Here is a 14,158-nt window from a genome sequence, read left to right as displayed (position 1 = left end):
AAAAGATGCTGTTCGGGATGGTTGGAGTGGAGGGAAAGATTTTTTTTTTTTTGTCGGTCGTGGGGCTTGAACTCTGAGCCTGGGCGCTGTCCCTCAGCTCTTCAGCTCAAGGCGAGCGCTCTACCACTTGAGCTACAGCGCCACTTCCGGTTTTCTGGTGGTTTATTGGAGATAGGAGTCTCACTGTCTTTCCTGCCCGGGCTGGCTTTGAACCGCGATCCTCAGATCTAGCCTCCTGAATAGCTAGGATTACAGGCGTGAGCCACCAGCGCCCGGCGGGAAAGATGTTTTATGAAGAGGAAACACTTGAAGCTAAAGCACAGGAGTGTGAAGGAATCTTGACTGTTGGAACATGCTATAGGATAGCTAGAGCACAGAGTAGATAGAAGTAATAGTGTGGGATTAGGGTTAAAGGTGTGAGGGTGTTTAACTGTGCAGAGATTTTGGACTTTATCATAAGCAGTGATGAACTACTAGTTGGCTTATTTTTAGGCAGAAGAGCCTGGTCAGATTCTTCTTTTGGAAAGGCACTCGAGGTGCATTTTAGAGGTCCTATTTGGGCTACCTGAATGTGGTCAGGTGAGAGAGACTAGTATGGGCAGTGTTTTTATTCTTCATGTCAAGCCAAGAAGGAAGCTGGGAGCAGTTCTTTTTCCATAGCCCTTGGAGTGTTAACCTCATTTACACTTTGCTGATTACTGTGTGATGTTTTTCTTAGAGTTCATGCATTTTAACATACTTATATTTATATATAGTCTGAGATTCCACCAACTAATGACTTCAAAATTGGCATGAAATTGGAAGCCCGTGACCCTCGGAATATGACTTCAATATGTGTCGCCACCGTCATTGAATGTATTGGGGCCAGAGTACATTTACGGCTGGATGGTAGTGATGATAAGAATGACTTTTGGAGACTTGTTGATTCCTCAGACATTCAACCCGTTGGAACATGTGAAAGGAAAGGACAGTTTCTTCAGCCTCCATTAGGTAAGGATTAGCAATATTTCTTTAAAAAATAATTTACTTTATTGTTATTATAGAGATGATATATTAGAGAATTATAATTGCATGTCAGGTAAAATAAGTACATTTCCTTTCAAACAGTGTCTTCTGATCCCTCATTCTCTCCTAGTCCCTTCCTCCTGTCTCTCACTTTCACCAGTGTCCAGTGCCCTCCACTGTTGCACTTTTCCCCCCCTTCCCCCTCAAGTTCTGTGCCCTCCCTGAAGATATACATATGAATCCATCATGCATAAGGTAAAGAAGACAGAATCACCAAATCTAAAAACTAAAGTCTATTGTTTTCATGTCTTGGAGTTTGTTTCAGTATGTATATTATTTTATATAAATATGAAGAGGCACTTAGGCATTGTGCCTCTTGTGATTCTTGCCTATGAGTAGGATAAACAGTTTTTGGCTTTTTTGGTTGGTCATGGGGCTTGAACTCTGGAGCTCTTCAGCTTAAGGTAAATGCTCTGTCAATTGAGTCACAGCACCAGTTTCAGCCTTCTGGTGATTAATTGGAGATAAGAGTCCAAAGGACTTTTGGCTTTGAACCATACTCCTAAGATCTCAACTTCCCAATCCTCAGTTCTCAGCCTCCTGAGTAGGTAGGATTACAGGCGTGAGCCACCAGCGCCCAGCAGGACAGTTTTAAAATAACATTATTATTGTTATTTTTGTTTGTCAGTTGTGGGGCCTGAACTCGGCTTTTTTCTGCTTATGTGGTACTGAGAAATAGAACCTAGGGCCTCATGCATGCAAGGCAAGCACTCTACCACTGAGCCACCTTCCCGGCCCTGTACTTTATCTTTTTGTTATTTTAATTTATGTCTGACTTTAGGCAATTATAGAATTAAGAAAAATGTTATACTTAGAAAAATCTTGAATAATAGCACAGGATAAAATGGGAGTTAAGAGAAGCTGTGTCAAGTAGACTCTGGGTTTCAATTATTTATTTTACTGTGCTTACTGGATTTTTAAAAATCACCTTTCTATTGATTTATCAATTCATCTTTAGTTATTGATGTTATTGACATTAGTAAACTTCTCTTAAATACTTCAGCATGTGTATCAGTAACCAGAATAAATATTTATAGTTTTTTTAAATTGGTGGCCCTAAGGTTTGAACCTCAGGCCTTACAATTGTTGGCAAGCACTTTGCTACTTCAGTCATGCCCCTAACTCTCCTTTTTACATTCATTATTTAAAAAATAGGGTCTTGTTTTTTGCCTGGTCTGGCCTGGCTGCAGTTCTCCTATTTATGTCTCTCATGAAGCTAAGATAATAGGTGCACACCACTGTGCCCAGCTTTTTGGTGGTTGAGATGGTGCTTTCTAGGCTTTTTGCCCAGGTTGGACTCAAATTGTGATCCTCCCATTTTCAGTCTCCTGGGTTGCTAGGATTTATAGGCATGAGCCACCTCACCTGGCTATAGGGTTTTTATTATTTTGCAATAACACATACAATTAAATGCATTGCTATATGTATAGTTTTAAGTTTAACTATATGTATAGTTCTAAGGAGTCATTTGCAACCTTTGCCTGTGCCTTTTTGGTTGTTAATGGTAGAATGGAATCTCTTTCTGGGGTCTGACTTTACTGTTATGACCCATCTCTAAACGTGTACATGTTTGTTGGTGAACTGTAGCCAGTAGCTCTCTGAAATGAAAGTTTCTAAAAGTAACAAAAAGAGAATGGATCTGTTCTTTTTGTCTATGTCCTTAAGTCCATAAAAAAGAAACAAGAGGAAAAAACTGGGAGAGAGCCAGCTAAGGGGAGACAGGGTTAAAAAAGAATTATACTCATTACCTGATTTATGTAACTATAACTCCTATCAACCTTACAATAGCAATACAAATACAAATAAATTTAAAAAGTCATTCTCGTAAGAGGAATGGTGAATGAAATCTATTTTTTTTTAATATTTAACCTGCTAGCATCACTGGGAAGTTTCTTCATGATACCTAATTTATTTTTTGAAATAGGATACCAGATGAGTGTGTCATCTTGGCCTATGTTTCTCCTGAAGACATTAAATGAAGCTGAGATGGCATCTGCTACATTATTCAAGATGGTGAGGAAGGTGTTATAATACTTCTTAAATTATTAGATTAGTAAGGTTATTAGTTTGTTAGGGTCACTATAAAAAGTACCACAGGCTGGGTGGCGTAAAATTTTATTTTCTCACAGTTCTGAAAGTCTTAAGATTAAAGTGCCTTCAAGGTTGTTTCTAGTAAGGCCAATCATTGGCATATAGGTAGCTGTCTTCTTGAGTTTTTGAATGGCATCTTTGTGTGCACATCTTACAGGTTTTATCCTTGTTTTATTATACCTGTCATGCTAGATTAAAGCCCTGTCTCTGAATACTAGTGCTTTGGTTGTTAGTGCTTAAACATAGGAATTTGGTGGTGGGATGCATATGTCATAATTCAGCTCTTAGTATTAGCTTAGATAATTGAAATTTATTTTGTCATAGTTCTGGAGGCTCAGAGTCTGAGTCAAGGTATACGCTAGCTTGGTTACGTTGCAGCCTCTTTGTAGATGCTATGTTCTGTGTATTTGTACATGGGCTATGTGTCTGTGTTCTACTTTCCTTGTATAATCTTGCATATTAAAATCCACCCTAATTAGACCTTATCTTAACATATTTCATTGAAGACCCCATTCCAAAATAAACAGCCCACTCTTTTTGAGGATTTTTTTTCTTTGTGGGCCTGTAGTTTGACATCAGGCTCCTAATATTTTCTTGGCATATGTTCTGCCATTTGAGCCAAGGCTCCAATCCTTTGTGGCTTTAGTTATTTTGGTAGAGCCTCATGTTTTTTGTCCTGGGCCAGCGTCAGGTGTCAGTTCTAGCTGTGAGCCTCCCATTTAACTGGAACCACAGGCATTCAGCATCATACCTGTATTATTGAGATAGGAGTCTTGTCAACTTCTTTGTTTTTTCTAGACTAATCTTGAAAAGTGGTCTTCCCTATTTCTGCTTCCTGAGTAGCTGGGATTACAGGGGAACTTTATTTGTGGATTTATTACAAATGGTATTGACCAAGTGCAGTCAAAAATAATAAGTTAAAAAAATAAAAATTTTGCTGGATGCTGGTGGCTAATCCCTGTAATCCTAGCTACTCAGGAGGCTGAGATCTGAGGATCACGGTTCAAAGCCAGCCTGAGCAGGAAAGTCTGTGAGACTCTTATGTCCAATAAACCACTCAGTAAAAGTCAGAAGTGGAGGTGTGGCTCAAGGGGTAGAGCGCTAGTCTTAAGCACAAAAAGACTCAGGGACAGCACCCATGCACAAATTTCAAGCCACAGTACCAGCAAAAAAATTAAAAAATTTGAAAACAAAAAATTTTAATTCCTGCATGTTCATTACACAGTTCATTTGATGTGGAGAAACTCTCAGTGCTGCATTATTGTCAGTTGTGTTTAATTGTTACATAACCTGCTAAGTGGTTTTTTTTGCCCTTAATTTTGTGCAAGAGTTTTCTGTTGAATTTCTTTTCTTATTAGTTTGTGTGTACCCTTTTCAGCCAAGCTTGAAACTTGACCCTGGCATCTAGATAGCCAATTAATCAGGAAGCTCTACCATGTAGCTTCCTAATTATTTCTTTGTTCTTTCTTTCTTTTTTTTTTTTATTGTGAAAATACCGTACAGAGGGGTTACAATTACATGGGCAAGGTAATGAGTACATTTCTTATCAAGCATTGTTGCCTCTTCCTTTGTTTCACCCCTTACCATCCCTTCCCATCTCTCTCTCCCCTCCTTCCCCCCGCCGCCGCCACCCCCCCTCCTGCACGTCAAAGTTGTAAAGTTCATTTTTGACATAACGTCTTGTACATCTCATTGGTGCCATGGGTCCACCTGTATCCCTATTTAAACAATTTGTTTTTTCCCTTCCCCTCCACAAATTATACCAACATCAAATACAGTGAAAACAGGTTATACCGTAGGGGAGGGACATACAAAGCAACAAAGAAATATCTTATAAATATGTTAGAAACAATAGCAAGAAAAAAACATTTGAGTCCTTAATTTGGGGTTCATTACTTAACATCAACTTATCTGACCATTTATGCTTGTCTCAGATATATACTAGTTATTGCAAATAAGGGAAACCATGGGACCTATGTTTCTTTGGGCCTGGCTTACTTCACTTAATATAATTTTTTCCAAGTCCTTCCATTTCCTAACAAATGGGGCAATGTCATTCTTTCTGATGGAGGCATAGAATTCCATTGTGTATATATACCACATTTTCTTGATCCATTCATCTACTGAGGGGCATCTGGGTTGGTTCCATATCTTAGCTATGGTAAATAATGCTGCAGTAAACATAGTTGTGCTGGTAGCTTTAGTGTGGTCTTGTTTGTGATCATTTGGGTAAATGCCCAAAAGTGGGATTGCTGGGTCATAGGGGAGCTCTATGTGGAGTCTTTTGAGGAACCTCCATACTGCTTTCCATGTTCCTTTTCTAAAAGTACCACCACTGTCTCTCATGCAGACTTCACTTGACTGTTAAATTAACCATTTAACTCTTCCTAATCTTCAACTGTTCCACACAACTGCTGGAAATGTGTTTCTGACACAAAAATTTTAACCATAACATTCATTCCTGTGCTTTGAAACCCAGTGACAACTAAGATCAAATGCAAATTTCTCGGTATACCTTTTACGTCCTGTTTTATCTGGTTTGCAGTTGCCAGGTTTCTTTTTAAAGCTGTCTTACCTCATGATGATTTTTCCTGGCTGACTTCTTAAAACAATTAGATCCCCTTCTTAATTCATTTTTTTTAAAGTATCTTTTTTTTCCTGGTTTTTTATTTATTTATTTATTTATTGTGAAAATACCATACAGAGGGGTTACGATTACATGGGCAAGATAGTGAGTACATTTCTTTCTTTCTTTTTTTTTTTGGGGGGGGGGTCCGGTCATGGGGCCTGAACTCTGGGCCTGGGCGCTGTCCCTCAGCTCTTCAGCTCAAGGCTAGCGCTGTACCACTTGAGCCACAGCACCACTTCCAGCTTTTTTCTTTTTGCTTATATGGTGCTGAGGAATCAAACCCAGGCCTCATGCATGCAAGGCAAGTGCTCTACCACTGAACTACCTTCACAGCCCCATGAGTACATTTCTTATCAAGCATTGTTTCCTCCTCCTTTGTTTCCCCATACCATCCCTTCCCTTTCTCCACTCCCCACTCCCACTCTTTTTTTTTTTTTTTGTCTGTCATGGGGCCTGAACTCTGGGCCTGGGCACTGTCCCTCAGCTCTTCAGCTCAAGGCTAGTGGTCTGCTACTTGAGCCACAGCGCCACTTCCAGCTTTTTCTGCATATGTGGTGCTGAGGAATGGAACCCAGGGCCTCATGCATTCATACATAAGTTGAATGTCTACTATGCAGCAAGCTTACTCTCTGGTTAGGAAGAAAGTCAGTCAAATTAAATAATAAAATAATGAGAATATATAATTAACCTTGAGAACAGTAAAGGTTTGGAATAGTTACTATATGGAATTGAAGGGGAGAAAAATCTAGGGACACATGCCATTATTTTGGATGGCTCAGCTGAAAAAGCATGAAAATACATCGCACTACAGGTAATAAGCATTTGAGACTTTTCTCCAGCAGTGCTTAGCAGCTAAATATAAATAATTGAGTGAAGCAGATGCTGGTAATGAACTAATAAGTTTTTGAGATAATAGGGCAAGAATAAGGAAATACCTTGGTTTAGGGTACTAAGAAGAGAGTAATGACATGATGCTCTGTACTCTTGTTTTGAGGGGAATGATGGAATGTTTGGATCTTTGGTCCTCTTCTGTATCAGTGGTTCTCAGTTGAGAAGAGGAGATAATTCAGTTCCCATTAGGGATATCTTACAGTTTTGCACTGTGAGAGGGTTGGTAGTATTACTGACATCTAGTGAAGAGACCAAGAATGCTGCTAAACTCCTAAGCACATAGAAAGGCTCCCACATCAAAGGACATTCTTTCCCCAAATGTCAGTAGTGCCAAGACTGAGAAACCTTTAATCTGCATTCTTTGGAATATATTATATTTCCTAGATTTAAATATAGATAATACGCAGATGACTTTCAAATTTATATTTCGTATCCAGACCTTTTGCTTCTAACTTAAACTTCTCTATCGAGCTACTTACCTATTGAGAGCATCTCCATTTGGATATCTAATAGAAATTTTAGACTTGTACCTGCAATCTCCCCAGCTCAGGACAGCCATCTTTCCAGGTGATCAGGACATAAGCCTTGGTGAACACTTCTTTCTAACAGTCTAAGGAAATCCTGTTGGCTCTACTTTAAAAATATATCCCAAATATTTTTGGGATTTATATTTGACCATTTCTCCTTGTCTGTGTTCAAGTTTCTTGTTGATTACTTTCCCTTGTCCCCAGTCAGGCCTTACTAGTACTACTAGAATGTACAGTTTACCAGAGGAATGATATTTGCTATTGTTTTTCACCAATGAATCTTAATATTCCTGGTACATACCTAAAAGAATGTATTTCTTGAATGTGAATGGATTAGTCTGATTTTATTTCTTTCCAGGTTCTTAGCTCTGTAGGGAAAAAAGTGAGATGTTGGAGAGCAGAGTTTCTAATCTGAGAAATTCTTTCTTCCTGTATTAATTGATAAATATGGAATTTAGTTTTTGGTTGCTAAGGTTTATAAAAGCACATTTGAGATAATGTTTATTAATATATTTACACAGTAAAAAGCATTTTTTCCCTAAAAATGTCTTGGTAGGAACCACCAAAGCCACCCCTAAATAATTTTAAAGTGGGGATGAAACTGGAGGCGGTTGACAGAAAGAATCCTTTCTTTATCTGCCCGGCAACCATTGGAGATGTTAAAGGAGATAAAGTCTATGTTCAGTTTGATGGTTGGAGTGGAACATTTGATTATTGGTGCAAGTATGACTCCAGAGATCTCTTCCCAGTTGGGTGGTGTTGCCTGACAGGAGATGTATTACAGCCAATTGGAAAAAAGGGTAAGCTAATAAGTAATGATACGGGTTTTTAAATTTTTACTGAAATTAAATCCAATGACATTATGTTAGCATTAGTAGTGTTAGTATTTCATTGCCCAACTAGATTGTAGAAAGGTTAGCAAGATCACTGTCTAGTTTGGAGAACCAGAGATCAAGTGAGGGTATGATTAGAATTCTTGAAGACCTCATCATCATCTAAGTTCCAGTTCCCTACTGGAGATTATGGACAAAAGCTAATGATCACATTTGAACCTATGAAGTCTTTTTGCTATAGTAATTGAATGGAGAGATGGGAGATAAGCTACTCTTGTAATTATTCAATTAAAAATTGCATATGGAGTCTGGGAATAACTAAATGGTAGAGTGTATGAATAGCATTCATAAGACCTAAGTTGTATCTTCAGCACCCAAAAATATTTTTACACCTGTTATTCCATTGTTCTTTTTGTTTTTGGTGGTGGTGGTAGGCCTTGAACTCAAGGCTTAGATGCTGTCCCTGAGCTCTTTTTGCTCAAGGCTGGTACTCTAAGCACTTAGAGCCACAGCTCAACTTTCAGTTTTCTGGTGGTTAATTGGAGAAAAGAGTCTCATGGACTGTCCTTCCTGGGCTGGCTTTGCACTGTAAGCCTTAGGTCTCAGCCTCCTGAGTAGCTACATTACAGGCATGAGCCACCAGCACCTGGCCCATTCTTCATATCTTTTTTTTTCTGTTCATGGGGCTTGAACTCTGGACCTGGGCACTATCCCTCAGCTCTTCAGCTCAAGGCTAGCACTCTACCTACCACATGAGCCACAGTGCCACTTCTGGCTTTTTCTGCTTATGTGGTGCTGAGGAATTGAACCAAGGGTCTCAAGCATGTGAGGCAAGCACTCTACCACTGAGCCACCTTCCCAGCCACTGTTCTTATATCTTAAACATAAATTTTGGGCACTCCTGGGATTAAACTTAGGGCTTCATGCTTGATGGGCAAGTGCTTTAGGACTGAGATATGCCTCCATTTTTTTGCACTGGTTATTTGGAAATAGGGTTTTGTTTTTGCTCAGACTTGTACCTAAAGTTTGATCTTTTTTTTTTCAAATTAAATTTTATGCCAGTCCTGGGGCTTGAACTCAGGGCTTACACTGTCCATGACCTTCTTTTACTCAAGGCTAGCCCTCTACCACTTGAGTCACAGCTTTACTTCTGGCTTTTTTTCCCCTTAGTTGTGGGACTTGACCTCTCACCCTGAGTGCTGTCCCTGAACTCTTTTGCTCAAGGTTAGTGCTTACAACTTTGAGCCACATTGCCACTTTCATTTTTTTTTGGTAGTTTATTTGAGATAAAAGTCCCATGGACTTTCCTGCTTGGGCTCGTTTCAAACCGTGATCCCATTTCAGCGTCCTGAATAGCTAGGATTACAGGTGTGAGCTGCTGGCACATGGCTAGATCCTCTTATTTTATGCTCCTGCTATAGCTTAGATGACAAGTGCACCACACTCTGCTTTTTCTGTTAAGATGGAGTTTCATGAGCTTTTTTGCTTGAGCTGAATTACAGTTGTGATCCTACTGAACTCAGCCCTCCAAAGAAACTAGATTGATAAGCATGTACCCCTATACCAAGTACTTAGTTGAGAAAGAGGTCTCATGAACTTTGCAAAGCTAGCCTTGAACCATGGTCCTTCTGATTTTAGCCTTCCGAGTGGCTAGCATTGTAGGCATGAGCCATGGAGCCTGGCTGTTAATTTTTAAATGTTGAGTTTAACAACTATTGAAAGCGGGGTTTATAAGATTTTTGTCCTACTTTCAATTTACATCAATAAGTAGATAATCTTAAGTAGAATCTACATGTGAGTGAAAATTTTTAATTCTCTAGAAGCCATTTTAGATTTCTATGTTATTTTAGCTTTGGTAATGTTTGTCACTTGTAATGTTAGGTTTCCTAAGTTGAATATTATGATTATATTTTCTTTCAGAGAAAAGTCATCAAAATATTGAAGTTCCTTGGAGCTTCCAAGGGCTGAGACATGTCTAACATGGTCTTCAGTGATAGAATTAACTCCTGACATTTAAATCAGGTCTAAGCATAGAACCAAGTCATTGGCCTAAGTTTAATATAATCAATTTTAGACAAAATTTACCTTGCTAAATTATCAGAAAAAGGTAAATATAGAAAATGAGTAGGTGAGGTATGCAGAAGAGGGTAGACTTTATTATATGCTATTATACTACAGTACTATATATCATGATTTTTTTTTGCCAGTCCTGGAGCTTGAACTCAGGACCTGGACTCTGTCCCTAAACTTCTTTTGCTAAAGGCTAGCACTCTACCACTTGAGCCACCATGCCACTTCTGGCTTTTTCTGTGTATGTGGTACTGAGGAATTGAACCCAGGGATGCTAGGCAAGCACTCTACCACTAAGCCACATTGCCAGGCCATCATGTTTTTTTTTTTTACTCTAAAACTTTTTTTGTGCCAGTACTGGGGCTTGGACTCAGGAATACATGTTCTTGCTTGTATTTTTTGCTCAAGGCAAGAGCTCTACCACTCTAGTTTTTATGATGTTCTTTTTATTAGGAACCTTACCAGTTTCTTGCTGCCAAAACTCTAGGAAGTAGTAACTAGTGGCTGATTTTGTAAAATTTTATATGATACAGATCTAGGTGCATATGATGCTAAGATAAAGCATACTCTCTGTTCTCAAGAAGTTTACATTCCAGTTGAAGAGAGATGGAAGGATACATATGTAAAATACAATGAAGAATTAAAAAATAAAGATGTGCTATTGATACAGAGGCAATCAAAAACTTCTAATCTGAGCTAGAATGAAAAGTAATTGGGTAAAGGAAAAAATGACGGGGCTGGGAAGGTGGCTCAGTGGTGGAGCGCTTGCCTTGCATGCCTGAGGCCCTGGGTTCGATTCCTCAGCACCACATAAGAAAAATGCCGGAAGTGGTGCTGTGGCTCAAGTAGTAGAATGCTAGCCTTGAGCTGAAGAGCTGAGGGACAGCGCCCAGGCCCAGAGTTCAGGCCCCACGACTGGACCCCCCCCCAAAAAAAGAAAGAAAGTAAGAAAAAATGACAGGTGATATGACTATTAAGAGAGATGTTAGTGTTAGACTGAATGGAAATGCAGGTAAGGTGAACCTATCACAAAGGTATAAATTTTCACTTTATCATGAAAACAGGTGAGTTTTTTGGGGGACACAAATGGAATGTGAGATTGAGAATGTTGTTGTCCTCCAGTAAAAGTTCCTACCTTTTTTTCCCTTCATGATACAGTTTATATGCCTCGCGTAATGTCTATATTTCCTGCCCCTAGCAGTATGGTACACCTATGAGTCTTAAGTACACACAGTGTGTTCCACTTCTAGGAAGTATATTATAGAGAATTGAACTGTGTCCTCCTTTATTCCTTTTTCCTGCTTCTATCCTGGTACTAGAAGTGTGGTTTTGGCTGTGAGTTACTTTCCTAGACCATGTGATAGGGACTCATAGGTAATACAGAGTGGAAAGCAGGAAGGAGTTGTAGTTCCTTGTAGGGAAGAACTTCATATTAGTCTATATAGTTCATTTCCAGACTGTTCTTTGAGAGAGATAAACTGAAATAAACTAAGTATTTAGCTATACTATTTTAGCCTTTTCTCTTACTTTTAGGTGAATTTAATTCTAACTGATACAGCGTAACTGGGGCATCCAAGTACATAAGTCCATTGGATAGTAGCATATATGGATGTGAACCCTAGAACAAAGACAGTGGCTAGTTAAGCAGATTTTAGAGTTGTTACATTCACTATAATACTCTGTGATAGGTGGGAATGTAGATGCTGGGAGGTTAGTGGGTATAGCTTACACAGTGTGTTAATAGTAACAAATAGTAAAAGTTTTGAGTCTGTTTTTTTTTGTTTTTTGTTTTTGTTTTTTTGCTGTTGTTGTTGGTCATGGGTCTTGAACTCTGGGCCTGGGTGCTGTCCCTCAGCTCTTCAGCTCAAGGCCAGCACTCGACCACTTGAGCTACATGCCACTTCTGGTTTTCTGGTGGTTCATTGGAGAAAAGAGTCTCATGGACTTTTCTGCCCAGGCTGGCTTTGAACCACGATCCTCATATCTCAGTCTCCTGAATAGCTAGGTTACATGCGTGAGCCGCCAGCACCCAGCTTGAGTCTGTTTTTAATTATGTGTATGTAATAGGAAGAGATAGGACAGACTAAGACAGAACTTTGTGAGCTAAAATTTTGAATATTAATTCTTGGATTTCAATCACCTGGAGGCCTGGATTGGCCTCCATCTGTGAACCTTTCTGTTTCAGCCTCCCAAGTAGCCAGGATTATAGGTATGAGCCACTGGCACCTGGCTAGGTGTTCATATAATTTTTTTTTAAATTAAAGGTGAGTAGCATATTCCCTGCTTATATATCACACACCTTTAGCAAAAAGATGTTTTGTGCCCTGAGCCTTTTTTGCTCAAGGCTAGTACTCTACCACTTGAGCCACAGCTCTACTTCTGGCATTTTTGGTGATTAATTGGAGATAAAAGTCTCAAGGATTTATCTGTCAGGGCTGGCCTGGCTTCCAACTATTTGTAAAACCAATGGTTGCAGTTAAGTGTTCCTTTGCCCTAGCAAGTGAGGGGGTGTGTTACTCTTTTTTCTTGGATTGCTAAGTGTTAGAATGTGGATAAAAAGGTTGCAAAATGTAATGTTTTCTGTCACAGGTGAAATTTACCACATACTAGTCTTTGAATATGTCAGCAACAAAACAATAGACTGTTTGAAATTGTAAAATGAAGATCTTTAAAAAAAGTAGTTGGAGACCAGGTCTAGTGGCTCACACCTCTAATCCTAGTTACACAGACTGAGATCTGAGAATTGTGGTTCGAAGTTGGAAGTCAGCCCAGGTAAGGGAATCCGTGACTCTTATCTCCAACTAACCACCAGAAAACCAGAGGTGGAGCTGTGGCTCAAAGTGGTAGAGCCCTAGCCTTGAGCAAAGAAATTTGCTCATGGATAGTTCCCAGGGTCTTAGTTCAAACCCCATGACTGACCAAAAAAAAAAAAATGTAGTTGGCTTTATTTTTTTCCTGGGTCTTGAACTCTGGGGCCTGGATGCTGTCCCTGGGCTCTTCAGCTCAAGGCTAGCACTCTACCACTTGAGCCACAGTGCCACTTCTGATTTTCTGGTGGTTTATTGGAGATAAGAGTCTCATGGACTTTCCTGCCCGGGCTGGGTTTGAACCTCGATCCTCAGATCTCAGCCTCCTGAGTAGCTAGGATTATAGGCATGAGCCACCAGCGCCCAGCAAGTAGTTGGCTTTTGATCAGGTAAGTAAATAGTTTCATAGCTCTTTCTATAAAGAATTTTTATTTGGCACAAGTATGTAAAATTTAATTTTAAGTGCTAATACAATTGTTGAGAGATATGTGTGTACACACACATACACACACACACACATACACGTTTGCCTTCAAACAAGTATGTAAAATTTAATTTTAAGTGCTAATACAGTTGTTGAGAGATACGTGTGTACACACACACACACACACACACACACACACACACACACACACACACACACACACACACACGTTTGCCTTCAAACATGGACAAAAGTAATCCTGGCAGGTAATCTCTGTTCAAGATAATAAAATTGACTAGATTAGGCTACCAGATAACTAGTAGCTACAGATCATTTGGGCATGATAGTAGCCTTTCCATGATAACATTATGTATTAATTGTAGTATATGAAACATTATTTGATATACATATAGGAATATAATGTATTATAGCTTTAAATATGTATAATTTTTATTTTTCAATTATACCTCAATAAAGCTAAAAAAAAAACACCCAAGAGCAGAGGAGTGACCAGACCTCTGAAAGATGAAGAAGAAGCCATAGGTAGTTGCTTTGCTTTGTTTTTTCTATATTGATTTGAAAGATTATTACTATATATGGCAAAAATTGTTTAGCATCTGAAAGATTTCTGAGTTAAGAAAAAAATGAAAGTTGTCAAAACTGCTAGAAATTTTCAATGTTTCAAAGCTAACTTTTTATAAAAGCTTCTTCCTGCAATCCTAACTACTCAGGAGGCTGAGATTTGAGGATCGCAGTTGGAAACCAGTCTGGGCAGAAAAGTCTGTGAGACTCTTATCTCCAATTAACTACCAAAAAAGCCA

At 39.1% G+C, this 14,158-nt stretch overlaps 1 protein-coding gene across 3 annotated transcripts in view; it reads left to right on the top strand.

The window, feature by feature from the left end:
* Scml2 (Scm polycomb group protein like 2) overlaps window positions 1–14,158 on the top strand; it is a 47,910-nt gene that overhangs the window by 13,789 nt on the left and 19,963 nt on the right. For 2 of the 3 annotated variants that reach the window (XM_042670405.1, XM_042670407.1), the window contains exons 5-8: window positions 756–990; window positions 2,990–3,078; window positions 7,760–8,003; window positions 13,815–13,880. In XM_042670405.1, coding sequence (XP_042526339.1) covers window positions 756–990; window positions 2,990–3,078; window positions 7,760–8,003; window positions 13,815–13,880 — 634 coding nt within the window. The remainder of the gene's footprint in view (window positions 1–755; window positions 991–2,989; window positions 3,079–7,759; window positions 8,004–13,814; window positions 13,881–14,158) is intronic. The other variant, XM_042670406.1, reaches the window with a different exon arrangement.

Source organism: Dipodomys spectabilis, unplaced genomic scaffold, assembly GCF_019054845.1.
Source record: "Dipodomys spectabilis isolate Male_0828 unplaced genomic scaffold, ASM1905484v1 ptg000549l, whole genome shotgun sequence".
In the NCBI taxonomy this organism is placed as follows: domain Eukaryota; kingdom Metazoa; phylum Chordata; class Mammalia; order Rodentia; family Heteromyidae; genus Dipodomys; species Dipodomys spectabilis.
This window is presented reverse-complemented; position numbering and strand designations above follow the sequence as displayed.